The sequence below is a fragment of the Malurus melanocephalus genome, unplaced genomic scaffold, assembly GCF_030028575.1.
Source record: "Malurus melanocephalus ecotype Western Australia unplaced genomic scaffold, MMel_1.1 scaffold_39, whole genome shotgun sequence".
In the NCBI taxonomy this organism is placed as follows: domain Eukaryota; kingdom Metazoa; phylum Chordata; class Aves; order Passeriformes; family Maluridae; genus Malurus; species Malurus melanocephalus.
In genome coordinates, this window is record NW_026623271.1 from 2,428,054 (window position 1) to 2,445,762 (window position 17,709).

The window sequence follows — 17,709 nt, forward strand, 5'->3', positions numbered from 1 at the left end:
ACATTCTTCTTTTTTTCTGAAAGCTAAATTAGTCTTCACAAATTGCAGCAACATGTAGTACTTTCGTAACCCTCCCCACATCTCCTGCTGGCAAGGATTTTTCTAGGTTGTTACTACTGAGAGCTTACATGACACTGATCCTCAAATGAAAAAAGATACAGCTGCCCCCTGCCACCCCTAATGCCAGGATTCCTGTCTGAAAGTCTCATTTTGAAGAAACAATCAGAGAAAATTGCATCTTTACCCCTGAAAGGGATTTTAGGATTTCTGAGGACACACACACAAAAATTTGAAACCTTTGACAGTATACAAAAAGAGGTAGTGAGCTGGATCCCATCTAAGGTGAATGGTGAGAATTCAGGAATTTTGTAGGAGACTAAGATTATCCTTTTCCCTAGGGTTACATAAGGCAGGAGTATCCTTAGGTAGGTCTTTGCAGGACAGTTTTGCATATTTCTGCATTTCTGTGGACATTCGCTCCTTTTTTTTCTTACTGTTCCACAAGTAATTTATTAGTACAGTCCTGTAAGTTGTGTTAACACTACTTAGGTTTCTTAACATTTAAGCTTTCTTTAAAGCATTATTCTTTAGGGGATCCCTGTCACATGGTGTGTAAATAATGCAAAATCGTTTGATTGCATGATCAGTTCTTAACCTGAACTTCTTTATGCAAAATCAGACCAGACATATAGATGGATCTCTAACAGGTCTGTTTGAAAGCAAGCAAACAAAACCCCTTAGGACTGCAAACATAGCAGCTGCCTTGGTAATGTTTAAGCCAGTTAAACATTAATTTTTTTCCATTATTGCACTTCAGTTTGTTGGTTTGGATGCTGTTTGATTCCGAGCAGTTGACAACTAGAAGAAAATTTATAGACATTAAATGTCATTTTCACCAAAGTAATGTGGTTAATGAAGAAAGTAGGTCTGGAGGCCAATATTTCAGTTTTCTACTTCAGATCCTGGAGATTCAGAGCAAAAACATAAGAACATATTTTTTTTTCACTAGAGACAATTTATTAACCACTTAAAATGGTTTCTGTTCTGTAGAAGGTCGGTGTWGTGATTTTTCCATACGTAATACATAAAATAGGAACCACTTCTCACGTGTCATTATATTTGGTAATAAACTAAGAGTTAGCATTAAAATGTTTTTAATCAGTCTCCTTTAAAGTGCAGTAAAGACAGAAATTCACAATAAACCCTGGGAAAAGTTAAGTTGCAAATTCCATATGTTAAAAAATACTTCGGAGAACTTACCAAATCCTTCATATATATGGATATATGCAGCAGAATGAAGCAGAAGGGTTGTGGGTTCTCATGCAAGGGAGTCAGTCTGAGAGCAGGATGTGACATCTTTTGAAATTAGCTTGACTAGATTAGTATAACCTTAAAATGCTGCAGTTCCAGGAGAAAATGTAGGGTCCTTTGTAAYTACAGTCAACAGAATGATTTCAGCAGTGAACCTTTTGCTGACCTGTGTCATCTGCTTCTTCCCTGAGGCAGAACATATACTTCGTCTCTTGGCAGGAGCTTTTTTTAATACCATCTTTACACTTATTAGTAGCTCAGTACTCTGTAAATTCACTGCAAATGTGGTGAAGTAGCTTCAATTAATCTCTGCCCTTTTTTTTTTAAACCAGTTGAATGGTATGTCTTACTGAAATATATTTAACAGAAACTGAGAAAGAAAATSGGTAAAACTTCCTTTCTAATGTTTGTGGGGTTTTTTTTTCCACCTTAGGTGTCCTTGTTAGAATACCGTAAGAGGCAACGTGAAGCTCGAAAAAGTGGCTCAAAGACAGACAACTTTCCCCTGGTTACTGTATCTCCTCAYGCTGCTGGTGGAGGAAATACGAGTAGTAACAATGGTGCTAATGATGGGTATAACAACAGTGGTGAAAATGGGGAGCAAATTGATAACACTGCAAGCCTGCCTTTACCACTGCCAACTACTGTTTATAATGCAGCTCCAGAAGACACTGGCAACAACTGTGCAATTAAGGAATCTTCCTCCAGTGAGAAGAGTGAACCAGAAGTTCAGTGGTAAGCCACAATACTATAGGACTGAAGTTTGGAAGATTTTTTWAAATCTTAAGTCTTTCGTATTTGAAAATTTGAAGTTTTCATTAAGGCTGCTGTCGAAGATTACTGACTGGAAGCCCTTCTTTAAACTTAGCGAAGAGTTGTCTTACCTCTTGCCTCAGAAATACAGTAGATAGCTCATAATAATCAGAATACATGAAGAACTACCTATAAGATAGTGGCTAAATTATTTTAATTCTGCTTTTTTATTTTCTAATGGCAGAATGGGTATTAATTTGAGCATTTGTGTCCTTGTATTTCCCCTTCTTTGTCTGTGGGTTGAAGAGAATTTTTCATGTTAAATCTCAAAGCCCTTCCAAAATAATGTAGGGCRTAGGGTGAAACAGGAGAATAATCTCTACTGATTAGCAAAAGCTTCTGGAAGACCTTAGGAGGTGTGTTTTTCAGTCATGTGGTTGGAAGGTGTGTGGGATGTTTGCAGTGCTGACTGCAGCCTGGCCAGCGGCTCCTGCTCAGGTGGGAGCATGTGGTGACTCTCACAGCGTGGTTCATAATTGCTCAGTGGTTCCTTTGTTTGCAGACTACAGACAGTGTATGCAATGCTAGGTACTCCAAACAACCATAGACCCTGAGRTGGAGTATGGGTGGGGAGGAGATAGAGAGGGTGACTTCAGTCTGTGAAAACATCGCACACATTTTTCACTGAATTTTTGGTCACTTCAAAACAGGTGATCAGCTGTGGTGACAGTCTCCAAATGCTATTAGTGCAGAATAAATCCTGCAGATGTTCTTCATGCTGTAGTGAAGGCTGTACTATGGCGGAGATGAACCATGGGCTGAGGAGCTGATGTTCAGATGCTCCAATTATTCCAGAGTAGAAGGTTTTTGTAAAGCTGATTGAACGGAGAACATCTGAAAAACGGCTGATAAGTTCACTATGCAAAAGTTACTGCATAAAATTGTAAGCGAACAATTTGGAAACAGGATGAACAGGGAAGACAGGGAAGAATTTACTATCATGATTTTGCAGTAACCCTGCAGAACAGCACCAAAACTTACTTCAGTGTAGCAGTATTGTGGAGTGATGCCAYATGTCCTTTGGCAGAATGGAAAATAGTTTTGTGGAGTGCTGTCACTTACGATGTTCTTTATAAGGTTGTGATTAAAAGATGTAAYTGATTATAAAAGAATATACGACTGTCATTGTACACCCTCTAGCTAGGAAGTTAAGTGAAGAAGCTTAAACAGGACAGATTTGTAGTGGTACACAATATACAACTATGGATCCACTATTAAAGAGGAGATTCTTAACAGCAAACAAACAAGGAGACTCTTCAGTTCTGGAAGAAGAGAGTTTTCTACCAGTGGAGACTATGAACCAGTAACTGACCTTGACTTTTTTACTTTTCAGTTCTTTGGAAAAAGAAAAACCCACAGATCTACAGATACTTCCTTATTAAGAGGAAATGCCAGTTTTTGTAATGTAACAAGATTGCAGGAAATCACTGCATTTAAAGTGGGAGAAAATAGATACCAAACACTTGAACAATAATATTCCTTATGTACAACCAGTTATTTAGTTGTTACATGCAGCCAATGCTGTAAACTTTCTCTGACTCAGTATTTGCATATGTATTACCCTAAATTTGGTCCATGTAAGTACATCTTCTTAGGTTTAAAATGTACTTCTCTTGCAGGACTGCATCAACCTCTGTGGAACAAGTGAGAGAACGAAGTTATCAGAGAGCTTTACTTCTCAGTGATCATAGGAAAGACAAGGACAGTGGTGAGTTGATTTATTGTGTTCAAGACACATAAATCTAACCATTTCCCTCATGGTAATCTGTAATCATTCTAATGTTGTGTTTGGGTCTGCTTCATCTGTAGGGGGAGAATCACCTTGTAGGCCATGCTCACCGTCTCATGTTCAGTCTCCATCTCATTCAAATCCCATTTCCCAGTCGCAGCTTAAGGTCCCTTCTTTCACTGAAATTATGGAAGGTCAGTAAGCAGATGACCTTGTATGACATTTGACATATTCAATAGTCTCTAACAACAGCTTTAATAGCTCTTTTAAAGTCAATTATAAAGTGCTTAGCTATCTCTGCAAAAGATACGATTTTCCCACTTTGATATTTGTCTTCTTTATTTCTGTAGAACCTGATACTGAAAATCCAGAGCCAACTTCTGAATGTCCGTCCCCAGATACTTCACAAAAGACTTGTAAGAGTCCCTCAAAAGCAAGCAAGGTAATGCAAGATGTTTGCAAAATAAGCAATAGGAATAGCTTCATCCATCTCTTACTTATTTTAAAAAACGTTAATTGTAGGATTTACTGCTTAGGTGACACGCACACACGTTCATATGCAGTAATTTAACATAGGTAAATGTTTGCAAGAATACTTGTCCATATACACTGAAAAAGTGGGTTTTTATGCTGGGCTTTCCGTAGCTGTACATGTGTATAGGTGATCTTACACTCTTGTAGAGAGAGGAGAGATTTYGTCTGTGGATTCACTATCAGCTGTTCTGAGGGGTGAGTGCTGAAGAACTGGCACTCAGACCTCACAGCAGTGATGTCATTTACCCTTAAAAGGAGGTTGCTCTTGCTTTGTCAGGGTTCTGATAATGTGGAGGACGTTGAGTAGTTGCCACATTAAATGAAGTAATTCAGGTTGTCATATTTAGTGTGTTTGCTTGCACTACCCCAGCTTTAAAAWGTTAAATCATTCTGAAAACAGCTTTATGCCTGTAAGTGGCCTTCTCTGGAATTACTTCTTTCACATTCAGAAATCTAAACTTTTTAACAATGAACAGATTCAGACTTTGACCTAATGGATCAGATTTGGTACAACTTTAAATTACACTTTAGTAGTCTTTGACTTGGAAGAATTATTGATGTATAGTGTCTTCCTAAGCTTACTCCTTCTGTTACTGGTCTTTTTCTCACACCAGATAAACATCCTGTGCCTCAGCACCTTTTATCCAAATCTGATGAGTGTTCTGAGATGTTCTTTTCTGACTGTTACATGCATGGTTGAATATTTTCAAAGTTTAGCCCTGACTGCCCTTCTTTTCATTCCAGCCTTCTTCACCAAGTCCTGTAGTTTCAACACAGTCACTTGGGAAAACACCCACAAAACCAGATTCGCACTGGGAAACTGCAGCTAATGCACCTGAGACTGAATGTGCGAATCATCCAAAATCTGAGCTGCAACAAAAACAGCTGACTAACAACGTCCAAGCACTTTCAAAAAATCATCCATCTCAGTCACATCTGCGCGGCTCTGCTGAGCAACTTTCACATTCACAGAAGTTGCCTTCTGCACCTTTGAAGCTGCATTGCCCCCCTTCGCCTCACGTAGAAAATCCCCCCAAGTCGTCTACCCCTCATGCGCCTGTGCAGCACGGTTACCTTTCACCAAAGCCTCACTCACAGCAGTTGGGATCTCCATACAGACCTCATCATCCACAGTCACCTCAAGTTGGAACACCCCAGAGGGAAACACACAGAAACTTCTACCCGGCAGCACCGACCCTTCAGCCCAGCAATCAGGCACAGGCTAGTGGCACCCTCTTCACTCAGACAACATCAGGACAATCTTCAGCTTCTTACAGCCAGTTTAACCAACAAAATTTGAACAGCAATGCACCACCTCCCCCACCCCCTCCACCCCCTTCTTCTACTTACTATCAAAGCCAGCAGCCCTCTGGAAACTTTCAGAGCTACAGCCAGCTGAAGGGCAGCATACCCCAACAGACTGTGTTTTCATCTGGACCAAATCAAGCACTTCCTGGCACTGCAGGTCAACAAACAGTGCCGGGACACCACGTAGCTGCAGGGCATTTTTTGCCCTCTCAGAACCCCAGTATTCATCACCAGGCATCGGCATCTGCTGCTCCTCCTCCTCCTCCACCACCACCTGCTCCAGGACCCCACCTTGTCCAGCAGCAAAGTACTCATCAGCAGCACTCTGTAGCACACGTTGTCGGTCCAGTTCACGCCATGACAGTGGCTCCTGGSTCGCACATTCATTCTCAAGCTGCTGGCCACCATTTGCCACCACCACCTCCACCACCAGGTCCTCTCCCCCACCACCAACCTCCCCATCCCTCAACAGGACACCAAGGTTTGCAAGCACAACACCAGCATGTTGTAAACTCAGCACCGCCTCCCCCTCCGCCCCCTCCCTCCAACGTTATCGGCTCGGGGCACCACCCCGCATCAGCACAAGGGTTACACCACCCATCTCATCAAGGACCCCCCCATTTTCCCTCCAATGCTCACACAAGCGTCTCCTCCTATTCCTCACAAGCCCCACATCACACGACGTTAGGACCTGGACCTCAACATCAGCCTGCTGGCACAGGACCTCATTGCCCACTTCCTGGTCAGGGTCCTCACATCCAACCTCAAGGACCAAACAGTATTGCAACACCTACTGCTTCCGGGTTCTGCCCTCACCCCAGCTCCGTGACCCTTCCCCACGGAGTGCAAGGGCAGCAGCAGGCCTCGCCCGTGCCGGGACAGATCCCCATTCACAGAGCACAGGTGCCACCCACCTTTCAGAACAATTACCATGGTTCAGGGTGGCATTAAAACAGACCCCTTTAGTTATAAACATTTTTAAAATGTTCTGTAATATAAACTGTATATTTAATATGTACCTGTTCAAGGTACTTTTTAAAGCTTGTACATGATACTTTGTATAAAAGCAAACACCAGTGCTCTTCCATTGTATCCTTCCATTTTTTGCTTTTTAAAATTCCTGAAAACGTGCTGTTAAGCCAGTATTAGGTATTTCTTTTTATTTTGTAAGTGGACATTCCAGCTGTTTTTTCTGGCAGTAGGTTTGATGCTGCATAATGTTTAAAATTTTATTGTTGCAGTTAAATTCATTTAGTGAAAGTTTTCTATTACTTTTATACATATGTAATTAAATAAGTACACAGGCTAAGTGATGGCACTAACAATTTTTTTTCCATTTTCTGTCAACAGTTTTTTGTGTGCATAGAGATAGGAAACAATGCAATACAGATTTTTATAGTTTTGGTGTGGACATGGCTTTTTGTTTCATCAGTTATTTGCAGAAATTGTAATTTAATGTATAGACTGTTTCTAATGTCTCAGACGAGTGCTGTAAATACTGTATTTCTTTCGCTTGTAAAGTTGCTTAAAGCTTCTTTCATTTGATATAGTATTGTATATAATAAGTCTTTTGCAAAAAAAAAGTGTGATCTTTGTGAAAGTAGTACAGTATATGATCTTTAATTTTTTTTAATATACTGTCACATTGCAGCACTGGTTGGGCATTTTAATTCATGTTAATAAATCACAATTATGTCAGTTTTAACTACTTGTCCTGAAAGGGTGCTGTGTTAGCAGGGAAGTGGCCTTAAGTCTGTGAAATACCACCTCTGTTCCCTGCAAGGCTCTTCACATCTGTGTGGTCTGCAGCTGTGGCTTCTCTGCTGTAGCAGAGACTGWTGTGGCACAGGCTCAAGGAGGCTGCTTCTTCCCCCTGCTCAGTCTAGAGGCTGAGGAAGAATCACCCCAAGCACAGCCGGGTCTTGGGTCAGTTTGCTCATAGGGTAATCAGGGGCACTCGGTGGGCTATTTCTATGCTAGAGCTGTTCTTGATCTTGGTTACAGAGCAGGGAACCATCTGCTGGCTGGCATTCATATTTCCCTTCTCTCGTGGCTYCTCAGGACCTCCAGTTGGGGTGTGGGGGGGGAGCTGAGTGGGTGATGRTGTAATGGGGCATAGAATGTTACAGTGGAGCACTGTTTTTGTGACCGAAGTGATTTATTCCTGCTGCTGGAAGCAGCAGCTMTGGTGGTGGTGTGCTAATCAGTGCAGTTTTTCTGTCATGGATGAGGGTGTCCCTCTCAGCAGTAACTGCTCCTGTTCAGCTCACACAACTTGGACAGTGGTTGATGGCTCAGACCAAGAGAGGAAAACCTGTGTGAGGAAAGCTGAAATGGGATAGGAGGGGAAGTGGCTGCTCCTATGCACTGAAGAAAGTGGCAATTCTCTTGGAAAAAGAAAAGGGAGGCCACTTCAAATTCCAGTTTGCCTCTAATTACTGAAAAATCCTGCTAGTTAAAATCATACACTAGGAATGCTTTCCTGAACAGCTGCTGGCCCTGAACAGAATGCACACTATGGAGTTTGTTCTGCACTAACATGAAGTAGAAAGGATTAGGCTATCAAAACCAGAAAAACCCAACCCACCCTATGTGCAGTTGCTCAGATACAGATTTTGAAAAAAACGTGCAGCATCCTTTCTAGCCCGGCGTTCAGATCTGGTTGTCTGCCCCTCTTCCATACCTCCAGGAAGTGATGSCATCATTTCAAATACAGGAGAACGCTAAATACCCAACTGTGCTTGGCAACGTCTTAGCACAGGATAGGGAGCTGCTGCACTGGGGACCAGAACAGGATGGGGCCGGGGCAGAGGACAGAGCTGTGCCAGCCCTGTGCTCACTCAGGCCTTGGCCTGCCCTTGGCACTTTATTCCAGTGCCAGCATTTCCTGTGTACTCAAAAATGCATTTGTAACTGGTTGCAGCAAGCAGGCTACAAGGCTAGGCTGGGTGTGAAGCTGAACATAATTTTTACCTCCAGCTTGAGTCCACTGTGGCATCGTGCTTCTGCCCAGCGTTGTCCTTGCAGCCACTAAAAGCAGTTCCAGGGATGAGGGTGAAGGCRCACGGTCCTGAAACCCAACTGCCGSCGGGGCCTCAGCACTGACGAGTTTCCCCGGACCACAATGTCGCACTGCAGTGCCCTGGCATTTCTCGGTGGAGGAGTGGCTGCCCCAGCCCTCGGGATAGGACAATCATTCCCTTGTTTACAGGACTTTAACAGCTGGTAGGAAAGACGCCATTTTTGGTCACATTTCACCCAACAAACCACTCCCACCCAGCCCCTCCTGCTACAGGGGCTCAGACTGACAGCAGGTGACTGTTKTATAAATGAACGCGGGAGGCAGCCTTTTTCTGGCCAGACAAGCCGCTCCCACTCCCACCCCTCCAGCACCCCAACAGCTGAGTCGTGGCTAGGCAAAGATTCCAATGACCAGCAACACTGTCTGAAAAAACAAAACACTTTAATTAGACAACTGCAAGCACCTCAAACAACTGGTTATTGTTACAGCATGGGGCTATCTTCTCACAATCTAGTTATTGCAAAGGCATGTGAATAAATTTTATATGGACAAAGTCAAGAAAAAAGTGGCACTGTAGTTACATGAAGATCAGGAGTAAGCTTACATTCATCCCACTGACTTCTAAAAGAGGCCCAAACACACCTCCGTACTGTACATTCTAAAATCTGTATTGCCTATATGCTTCAGCCTATGCAGCTTTTTTTCCTAGGAAACACATAATTGTTGCGTGCAACTTACAATGGGCAGTTGTATGTCTACGGATGGGAAAGAATAAAGCTAGTGCAATTTGTTTYAGAAACATGTAAAGCTATGAATGGAATGAGCATGATCTTACTTCTTCAATTATTTTACCCACTGCACTGTAAATATCTGCAGCTATATCCTTCCTTAACTGATGCCAAGCACACACTTTTATTATAAAAGATCAGTAATTCTACACAGACAGTGGTTCTCATGCTCTACTTTTAATTTTTTTTCTTTTTCTTAAGGTATAGTACAACTTACAGTGCTTATAAAAAGGCAACACCATATGGTACCATGTCTTCACTATCACATTGTAAAGGAAATTGCTATTTTTCTTCTCTTAAAAGCACTTAAAATAGGCAAAAGTTCTAAAAGGGAGTGCTAAATGATAATGCATACTTTATTAGAAAGAAGTCTAGCCTTCCTTTAAAGTGCCGTTTGGGGAATGAAATCCTGTAAACCAGAGCCACTTTGTTTAAAACCCAATGAACAGGAACTGCTACAGAATAGAAAGTTTACACAATTCCTTAAAGCAGTTTAAAGTCCACTACATGCAATTGGTTTGCTATAAAGCTCTCTAAAACTTAGTCGCTTTACTCTGAAATTGAGTCCCCAGTCCCATATTTAAATGGAAATAAACATTTACAGGGTGSATTTACATACACTATAATACAAGAATGACATCCCTTTGCCAGAAGATAAAATTGTACAATTCCTTGCCGTAACTCAATTCTGACTTGATAAATTTCTTACACTCGTAAATTATATAATATGCATCAGCTAAAATATTTTTTTTTTCATAAATAGTTACAAAACTTGCCAAAACACATGGGGGGAAGTTTCTTTTGTTCAAAAATCTGACATCTGAATGTCACACAACACAAGAAACAATGCTTAAAGACACGTTAAGTGTTTTCTGAAGAAAGTGGGTGAGTAAACTACTAGCTGAGGACAAAAGGACTACCCTTCCCCAAGAACACAGTGCACAAAAAGCAAAATGTCAAACAGTACCTCAAGCAAAATAAAGGTCTGAGGATTGAAGCCAGCTCACGTGTGATCCTGCTAAAGATTTTGTGACAGTCACCATTTAGGTCCAACGCATTGGAAAGTTGTTGCTGGCTTTTTTTTTTTTTTTTTTAACAGCTGGAAGATTCTGCTAAGAATTCAGCCACGGATGCCTAAGGCATTCTCCAGCTGAAGCGCGTTTCTCTGGGACCATTTCTAGCATGGGGATCAGGAAATCTGTAAACTGTGCAGCATCTTCATGAGGCCATCCATACTTCTCMACAAGCACATCAAAAAGACTCCAAGGTTTCAACTTGGTAATGTGTCGGAGTTCTCCTGCAAACAGAAATATTAATRGCATTAGAAAATCACCTCGTTTTCCATGTCAAGGACTAATCTCTGTTTCATTTTTCTCCCACTCTGCATGCCCAGCACCTTGACCAGGCTGGAATTCATTGTTTAGGAAAGGCAGCACACGCCAAGCCTGCTCGAAGTCTGCAGAGGAGACGAATTTGTTCGATGTCAAAGCCAAGAAATGGTTCCTACAGCCAGCAGTAYGTTACACCGGGACTCCACTGGTTCTTCCTGCTGTCTTCACTCTCACRTGCACAAAGGCACTCACACACACATTCATGCTCACACTATGGCCAAACAACATTGCAGGCCTTTTCTTCATCAATCAGCCAATGAACCCAAATTTCACAGAATCTGCTGCAATCCCAAGATGCAGGTCTCAGAAACACAGGTCTCTGCCTCGCCACATTGCATTTGCCAGCAATGCAGCAGAGTACTGATTTATTCCTAACCAAGCCAAGCAGAGGTTTGGTGCCCCAGAGTTTCTGCTCCATCCCCCAGGCAAACAGCCYCAGGAAGCTTGGTCTGAATAATTCCTAAAAGGGAAGCGCCTGCTGCTGCCCAAGATCTCTTTCAACCAATCACCAACACCAGTGGTGGCAGCAGCTGCAGGGTTGGAGCTTCCTCAAAGAGGGGCAACTTCCCCAACCTGGCAACGTGTCCCAGACCAAGAAGAAGGAGGCAAGAACCCTTCTGCCATTCAAACCAGCAACACTATCCAGGTGTGTCCACAGGCCATCCAGCATGATGGGGAAAACTCTTCAGTTTCCTGCTCCTCCACTGTGTCAGAACAAGGCCCAAAGCCATGAGGTACATGGCAAAGGGACTACCATGGGCATGASAGGGGCAAGCAGCTGTCAGGCCGGATGACCCTCAGTGCTGCCATCAGGAGAGAGCGACACTGAGGTGTCACCTTGCATGAGACSCACAGCCTTGGCAATCCAGGCTCTCAATTCCCCTCATTTACACGTAATGTGGCCCCCCCCCTCACCATTCATGATTGCAGTAACGTAATTCGATTACAGTCGCACTTCCACTTCTCCCGAAAGTGTAAATCTGACATCTGAAATCCTCAGAGGATGAGAACATGATCCCACCTTGCAGAYATCTCAGCAGGCTTGCTCCTCTCTCCTCCCCAAAGCAGGGACATCTCTTTGGTAACAGCCGCCTTCTGACTGTCAGACCACACCCAGGAACACCTTCTATGTAGTGCTATACACCTACACTTTGTAGATCCAGTGCCTTTWTCACCAACAATCTCATCAATCCATGACCTTGCTCCAACAAACTACACTCGCCATGAATCTGTACATGTCAAAGTTCTTAGTGAATGTGACCAGATTTAGAAGTGTCKGATCTGTTCTAATCAGTAATCAAGCCCTGCCACACCCAGCCCCTCTGGTTTCCAGCGACCAGCTGGAACACAAGGGCAGTTGTTTTCTGCTGGATTTCTATACTCTTAATGCAGCCCATCTCCATCTCCCTTCTTCTCAGGTATATATCTCTGCCAGACAGTCTCCACGGGACACTGCAAAAAAGCTCTTGAGAGACCCCTGTGGTGCTTCTGCAAAGGGGAGACTGATGGGGTCTCACCCAATACTAGAGGCTGAACAGGCTTCACAAGCTCACTCCACCACCCAGGATGGGGGCATTCAGGCCACAGTAAGCCAAATGGTGCTYGTTCCTGGCTATAACTACAACCTAATGCCCATAAAATGCCATCAGACATCAGCTCACAGGTCAGACTTTGCCATATCCCTGTGGCTACAGAAGTTCCAGGGACGTAACCCATGTCTGACTGCCCCAGAGGCTGAGCATCTCACTGCAATGGAGTAAAACCTCCAAAAGCTCAGCAGGCCCTGTTTCTGCTGCCTCAGCCCTCAGTAGTCCTAGGCAGGGTGCAGTGCTGCAAAAAGCAGCCCTTCAGCTGCTGTCACCCAGTCTYCACAAGAGCAAGTGTGCAAATGATCCATCACCCACAAGCTCTGGAGTGCTGYTGGTAACAAACTCGAGGGGTGCTGTCCACAGCCAGAAATGCCAGCACAGGCCACGTTCTGGTTTATGTGTGAACCATTCACAGGACAAGCACATCCCTTCAATACCCACAAACACAAAATGGCCCACAACCACCCCACAAAACAGGAAGGACAGCACATCTTGGAGCAGCATATTCATTTCTGAGCTCACTCTCAGCCCTTTAAATCTTTGTGCAACTTTGAAATTTAACTGCTGATAATCTTACCTTTTGGAAGGCTTCCAAAAGTGGGCATTGGTGACTACTGGCAAGAATAGGTAGCAAATTATGTAACAGGAATGCATGAACTCAAATACTGCCAAAAAGTGACAGAAAAGTAACTTGTTACGGACTGAAAGCAAAAAACTGCTAAAAAAAAATCATGTCCCCGGCTTCTCCAGCTCCCAACATTCATTGTAAGTGCTGCTGTAATCATGTACCAAATTAGGCTTAGCTCTGGGGGAGGGTGAGTGTGTGTTCCTATCCAGCACTGTCTTCATCTCTGCACTCACATTTTGTCATTTCCAGCATCTTTCCTCCCTCACATCTGATAAGATTGCATGATGAGGCTCCTGGTGTCACTGTGTTCTTGCTATTTGAATACTTCTCATTTTGTGAATGCCAATGGTAAGGCCAGCATAACATTCAGCAGAGTTTTTCTGATGAGGAACAAACTATTTTAGYACCATGGACTGAAGTTTGCTACAAGAAATTCTGTGAGGATTGTAAAAGCACTTAAGAAGATAGGTGAACAAAAAAGTCAAAAAATAATTTTCTTGTGGGTCCTTCTCAATTCCCTCCTGAAGCAGGAGAGTAGCACAGGAAATTGAGATGTCTGCCAACACATATTTTCACCTAGCTCAAGATGTTTGTAACATGTAGTTGGAGGACAGCAAGGCTGTACCTATATTTAAGGAAGAAATTAAAAGCACATCCCCACCAGTCTGACACCATCTGTATTCGGGCCATCAGCATGAATTTTCAAAGAGCTAAAAATGTAACAGTGAGAATTGTTACAGAGAAGCTCTTTATTTGGATTTCTGATAGTGAAGCACAAAGGAATTAATCTGCAGAGGACAGCAGAGTTGTTGGAGCTGTAAAATTCCTGTTGCCRAAGCAGAGGCAGCAATGATCCCTCTGAAAAATGGAATGTTAAGTCAGAAGGAAATGACCAGAAAAAATTTAAAGCGGGGGGGGGGGAGGTATTTAAATCTCTGCTGACCATAATACAAACAAAACAGAGCTAGTCTATGAGATTTGTCAAAGACAAGTTTAAGATGTGTCACCAGGCAAGAGGAGGATGGATTATTGAACAGTAAAGCATGGATGATGTGAAGGACTGGAGAAGCAGCAATGGGATGTAATCTGCTGCTACACGTGCACGGTTCCAAGAGCTAAGGCAGCTGGTACAGCAGGTGGAGGTGAGGAGGTGGAGGGAGCCCCATCCCCCTTCCAGGAGGGGAAATGAGCAGCATCACAATGAGTGAGTGCTTCTCATTGTTCAACTTCCAGTGGGCCAAGCCAGCACCTGATATACCTCACCAGGAAATAGGGCTAGCAAACACCAGAGGAAAAACAGAAGGGACCAAGGTCTAGAAAAAAGGGTTTAACGTTTTAGTGCCAAAACATATTAATAACTTTTACAGCCCAAATAGCTTCTATGAAGACACGGGAGAACAGGACTCCCTGGAGTTATTACTGGGCTCAATAAAGATGAGACCCTATAAAAATACGTGAGCATTTGTGCTATAGTGTAAGAAGTAACTTACTAATGCTTTTCCTCTTTCAAATGCACCCTCCTATTTGAACGTCACAAATTGCTTCAGGCAATTACTGAGAAAGGACTCTATCCTGTAAACTCATTAAGTTCCTAACACCTTTCTTTTTGTGCCTGAACACCTTTCTTTTTGTGCCTGTGACTTCAGTAGCACAACTCAAATGTTTAAAGCATCTCTCTGAGGTCAGAATTCCTTATGAACATGAGCAAAACTCAAAATGTGATTTCTTGAATTTTACCCAAGACTGATGTTTTCAAAACAGGAGCTTACAGTAAGATTTCTAAGCCCAGCCTTACACTACAGCAAGAAATTCTTCCAAGAGCTTCAGGTGTGTAACACAACATTTCTGATCTCCAGTGCTCAGGCCACAAGCACAAATACAAAATGCAGCAGCTTGCTGGCCGAYTCTGAAGCCTATACCTCCTACTCTGCCAGCCCACCACACACAAATCCCTGCTGGGGACACCAGAGGCTGGCAGTACTGAGGTGGCCAGGGAAAAGGAAAAGAATACCTGGTGCCAGGTGCAAAGAAATGCTGCTCAAGTGAGAAGGACACTTGACATCTCCATTTTTCCTGCACAAAGCATTTCAATTTCCCCAACTTGCAACAGCAAAATAACTAATATGATCTGAAAATGAAGTTTGATTTGTAACTCCTTTGTCTTGCATTTGAGATTCTCTGGTTTAAGTAGAAACAGGTGGGATCCAGTCTACTTAATCTTCCACAGCAAACTTGCACTTGTATTTTGTGTGGTTGGTGAGCCCAGCCTTTAATCCCACCTTAAATCCCACCCTGTGGATTTTAAAAGCACCACCAGTGCCTCTGAGGAATGTCACTGGTGCTCAGATCCTAGAGGACAACAGTGACTCTCAGCAGGTGAAGATGCTCATGAAGAAACAGAAACTGTCCACATCACGGGAATTACACAAACTGCCCTCTCCTGTGCACTGCCAGCACTGCAGTTACTCAGTAACTGTTGGGTCACATTTTACAGTTCTGTGACATCATTAAAAAATACCCACCCATCTCTCTAAGGTGAAGATTAGGAGTGTGAGATACTCTGCAGCACCTCCAGACAGGGATTGCAGCTGCTGGAGTGTATCTCGTGCCCAGCCCTCTTACTGCTTTATACATTTACAGACCTGTGGACCTYGAGTTCCTCCATCTGTTACCAGGASATTGTTTAAAGCCTGCTGACACAGCCTCTCTCTGCTGCCCTGCAGTCAGCCCCTGAAGCTCACTGCCTGCTGTGCAGGGAAGCTCTTGTTTTAAACAGCCATCCTCTGCAGATTCCACTGGCTTTCCCCCAGCTCTTACACAGTGGCTGCTGCAAACAGCAGCTCCGTCTTCAGCTTATCCACTGACTTCCTGATTATGTAAACCTTCACAATTCCTCCAGCAACCCTCTCTGCTCCACATGCAAAAGCCCCAGGCTTTTCAGGCTCCCCCAAAAGGCAGCTGCTGCCTCCAGATCATCACTGCTGCCCTTCTCTGCACTGCACCATCATTAACAGCATCCCTAAGGACACAGAGGTCCCTGCTGTACCAGAGGCATCCAGCTCAGAACAGGCAGCCCTTTTGCACAGAGGGTGAATCTCTGATCATATCTGGCCCCCGATCCCAAGCTCCCCCAGCTCAGCCCCCTGACACCAACACCTCCATGGAGCTGTCGGGCCATGCCTGCCCAGCCCACGGCACAGCTCAGGCTGGTGGAGCCMCAGGCAGGGCAGCCCAGAGCTCTGCTCAGCAGGACAGTGCCCTCCCTCCCTCCCTCCCCAGCTGTGGCTGACAGCCCTGAATGTTCCCCCACCACATACCAGGCTCCTGACAGGCCCTGTYCCTCCATAAAGCACAGTGCTGTCTCACACACCGAGGGGATGGAAGACACCTCAGCCATCAGCACATTCCCCCACGTGTCAAAAACCTGCCCTAAAGAGMGCCTGGCACAGCTCCAGTGCTGGCACACATCCACCTGCTCTGTCTGCTCCCCGACAGTGACAGCAGCCACACTCAGCTCCGTGTCCACTGCCAGGTATTCCCTTTCCATCTCTGTTACTCCTCACCAGTAGCACCTGCTGGACCACCATCTAAGAGCCACAGCTGCTGACAGATGATTTTCCACCACTTTATGAGCTATGCATCACCTGAGTCCTCACACTTACGTGAGCATGAGACAACAGATTCACACGGACRCTTGTTAACATCCACACTTCACTGAGTACATCCCCAAATGAATTTTAAATGAAATACTGAAATGAATACTGCAAATTGTGGCTCTTTCCAGAAAGCCAAGTTTACACCAAAGTTCTTCTTTAGTAAGAGCTCTCCATTTAAATGGATATATTTCTTCAGTACGCGTAAATGAACATATTCTCCTTTTGGATAGTATTATGCTTTAAATTAGCGTTGCATAAATACCGTTACCTTTTTTGGTGAAAAACTCCTTGGAATATTTCCCCAACATAGCGTATTTTCGAGGGATTTTTCCCAGCAGTTCAATGATCAATGCTATGTGGTCTGCATTGGAGAACATTGCCAGCAAAACAGAAACATACAACAGTTTAATCAGTACATTGCATGCACACACTAACACTGGCCCGGTACAGACAGAAATAGATTGATCCTGGTAAAAAACACACTGCTCACTCAGTGGCTACTTTGGAAAGAGGCTTTTCAGCAAAACTTCCTTCTCAAAACAAAGTTTGAGTGTCGGCTGCCACAAACAAGTTTTGCYATGTAATTTTAAATATACCAATAGTTATTTTTCAGAACATCTGGGTGAAAAAAAAGGAAATTTTTCAGAAATCACTGCACATTTTGCTTTTAAAGAAAATTTTGTTGTGTGATTTCAAGGAAATGTGCCTCACTGGGACCTGCTACAACCAGCAACAGCAATTCCACTTCTGTCTGCATCACGGCACCTTTCAAAAAGAAGAGGTACTACCTCTGCGATTGAAGAATTCCCGAGAATATTTTCCAGATAGAGCAAAGTGCCTTGGGATATTGCCTAGCAGCTCTATGATGTGTGCTATGTGGTCTATGAGGGAGAGAAAAAAAGGATACGGGAGTGGAAGGGGCAGGGAAAGGATGGGATAA

General features: G+C 43.7%; 2 protein-coding genes across 6 annotated transcripts in view; one reads left to right on the forward strand and one right to left on the reverse strand.

Annotated features, from left to right (window-relative positions):
• Positions 1 to 7,401, forward strand: part of KMT2E (lysine methyltransferase 2E (inactive)) — a 56,043-nt gene extending 48,642 nt beyond the window's left edge. For 2 of the 3 annotated variants that reach the window (XM_057364504.1, XM_057364503.1), the window contains 5 exons: positions 1,745 to 2,046; positions 3,744 to 3,832; positions 3,934 to 4,047; positions 4,204 to 4,295; positions 5,132 to 7,401. In XM_057364504.1, the coding sequence (XP_057220487.1) occupies positions 1,745 to 2,046; positions 3,744 to 3,832; positions 3,934 to 4,047; positions 4,204 to 4,295; positions 5,132 to 6,646 (2,112 nt within the window). In that variant the 3' untranslated portion in view covers positions 6,647 to 7,401. The remainder of the gene's footprint in view (positions 1 to 1,744; positions 2,047 to 3,743; positions 3,833 to 3,933; positions 4,048 to 4,203; positions 4,296 to 5,131) is intronic. The other variant, XM_057364505.1, reaches the window with a different exon arrangement.
• Positions 7,402 to 9,137: 1,736 nt separating this feature from the next.
• The window catches only part of SRPK2 (SRSF protein kinase 2), a 60,229-nt gene continuing 51,657 nt past the window's right edge, over positions 9,138 to 17,709 (reverse strand). Inside the window, exons 15-17 of one of the 3 annotated variants that reach the window (XM_057364506.1) lie at positions 17,558 to 17,650; positions 17,038 to 17,130; positions 9,138 to 10,802 (exon numbers count right to left, since the gene is read on the reverse strand). In XM_057364506.1, coding sequence (XP_057220489.1) covers positions 10,618 to 10,802; positions 17,038 to 17,130; positions 17,558 to 17,650 — 371 coding nt within the window. In that variant the 3' untranslated portion in view covers positions 9,138 to 10,617. The remainder of the gene's footprint in view (positions 10,803 to 17,037; positions 17,131 to 17,557; positions 17,651 to 17,709) is intronic. The other 2 variants (XM_057364509.1, XM_057364507.1) reach the window with 2 other exon arrangements.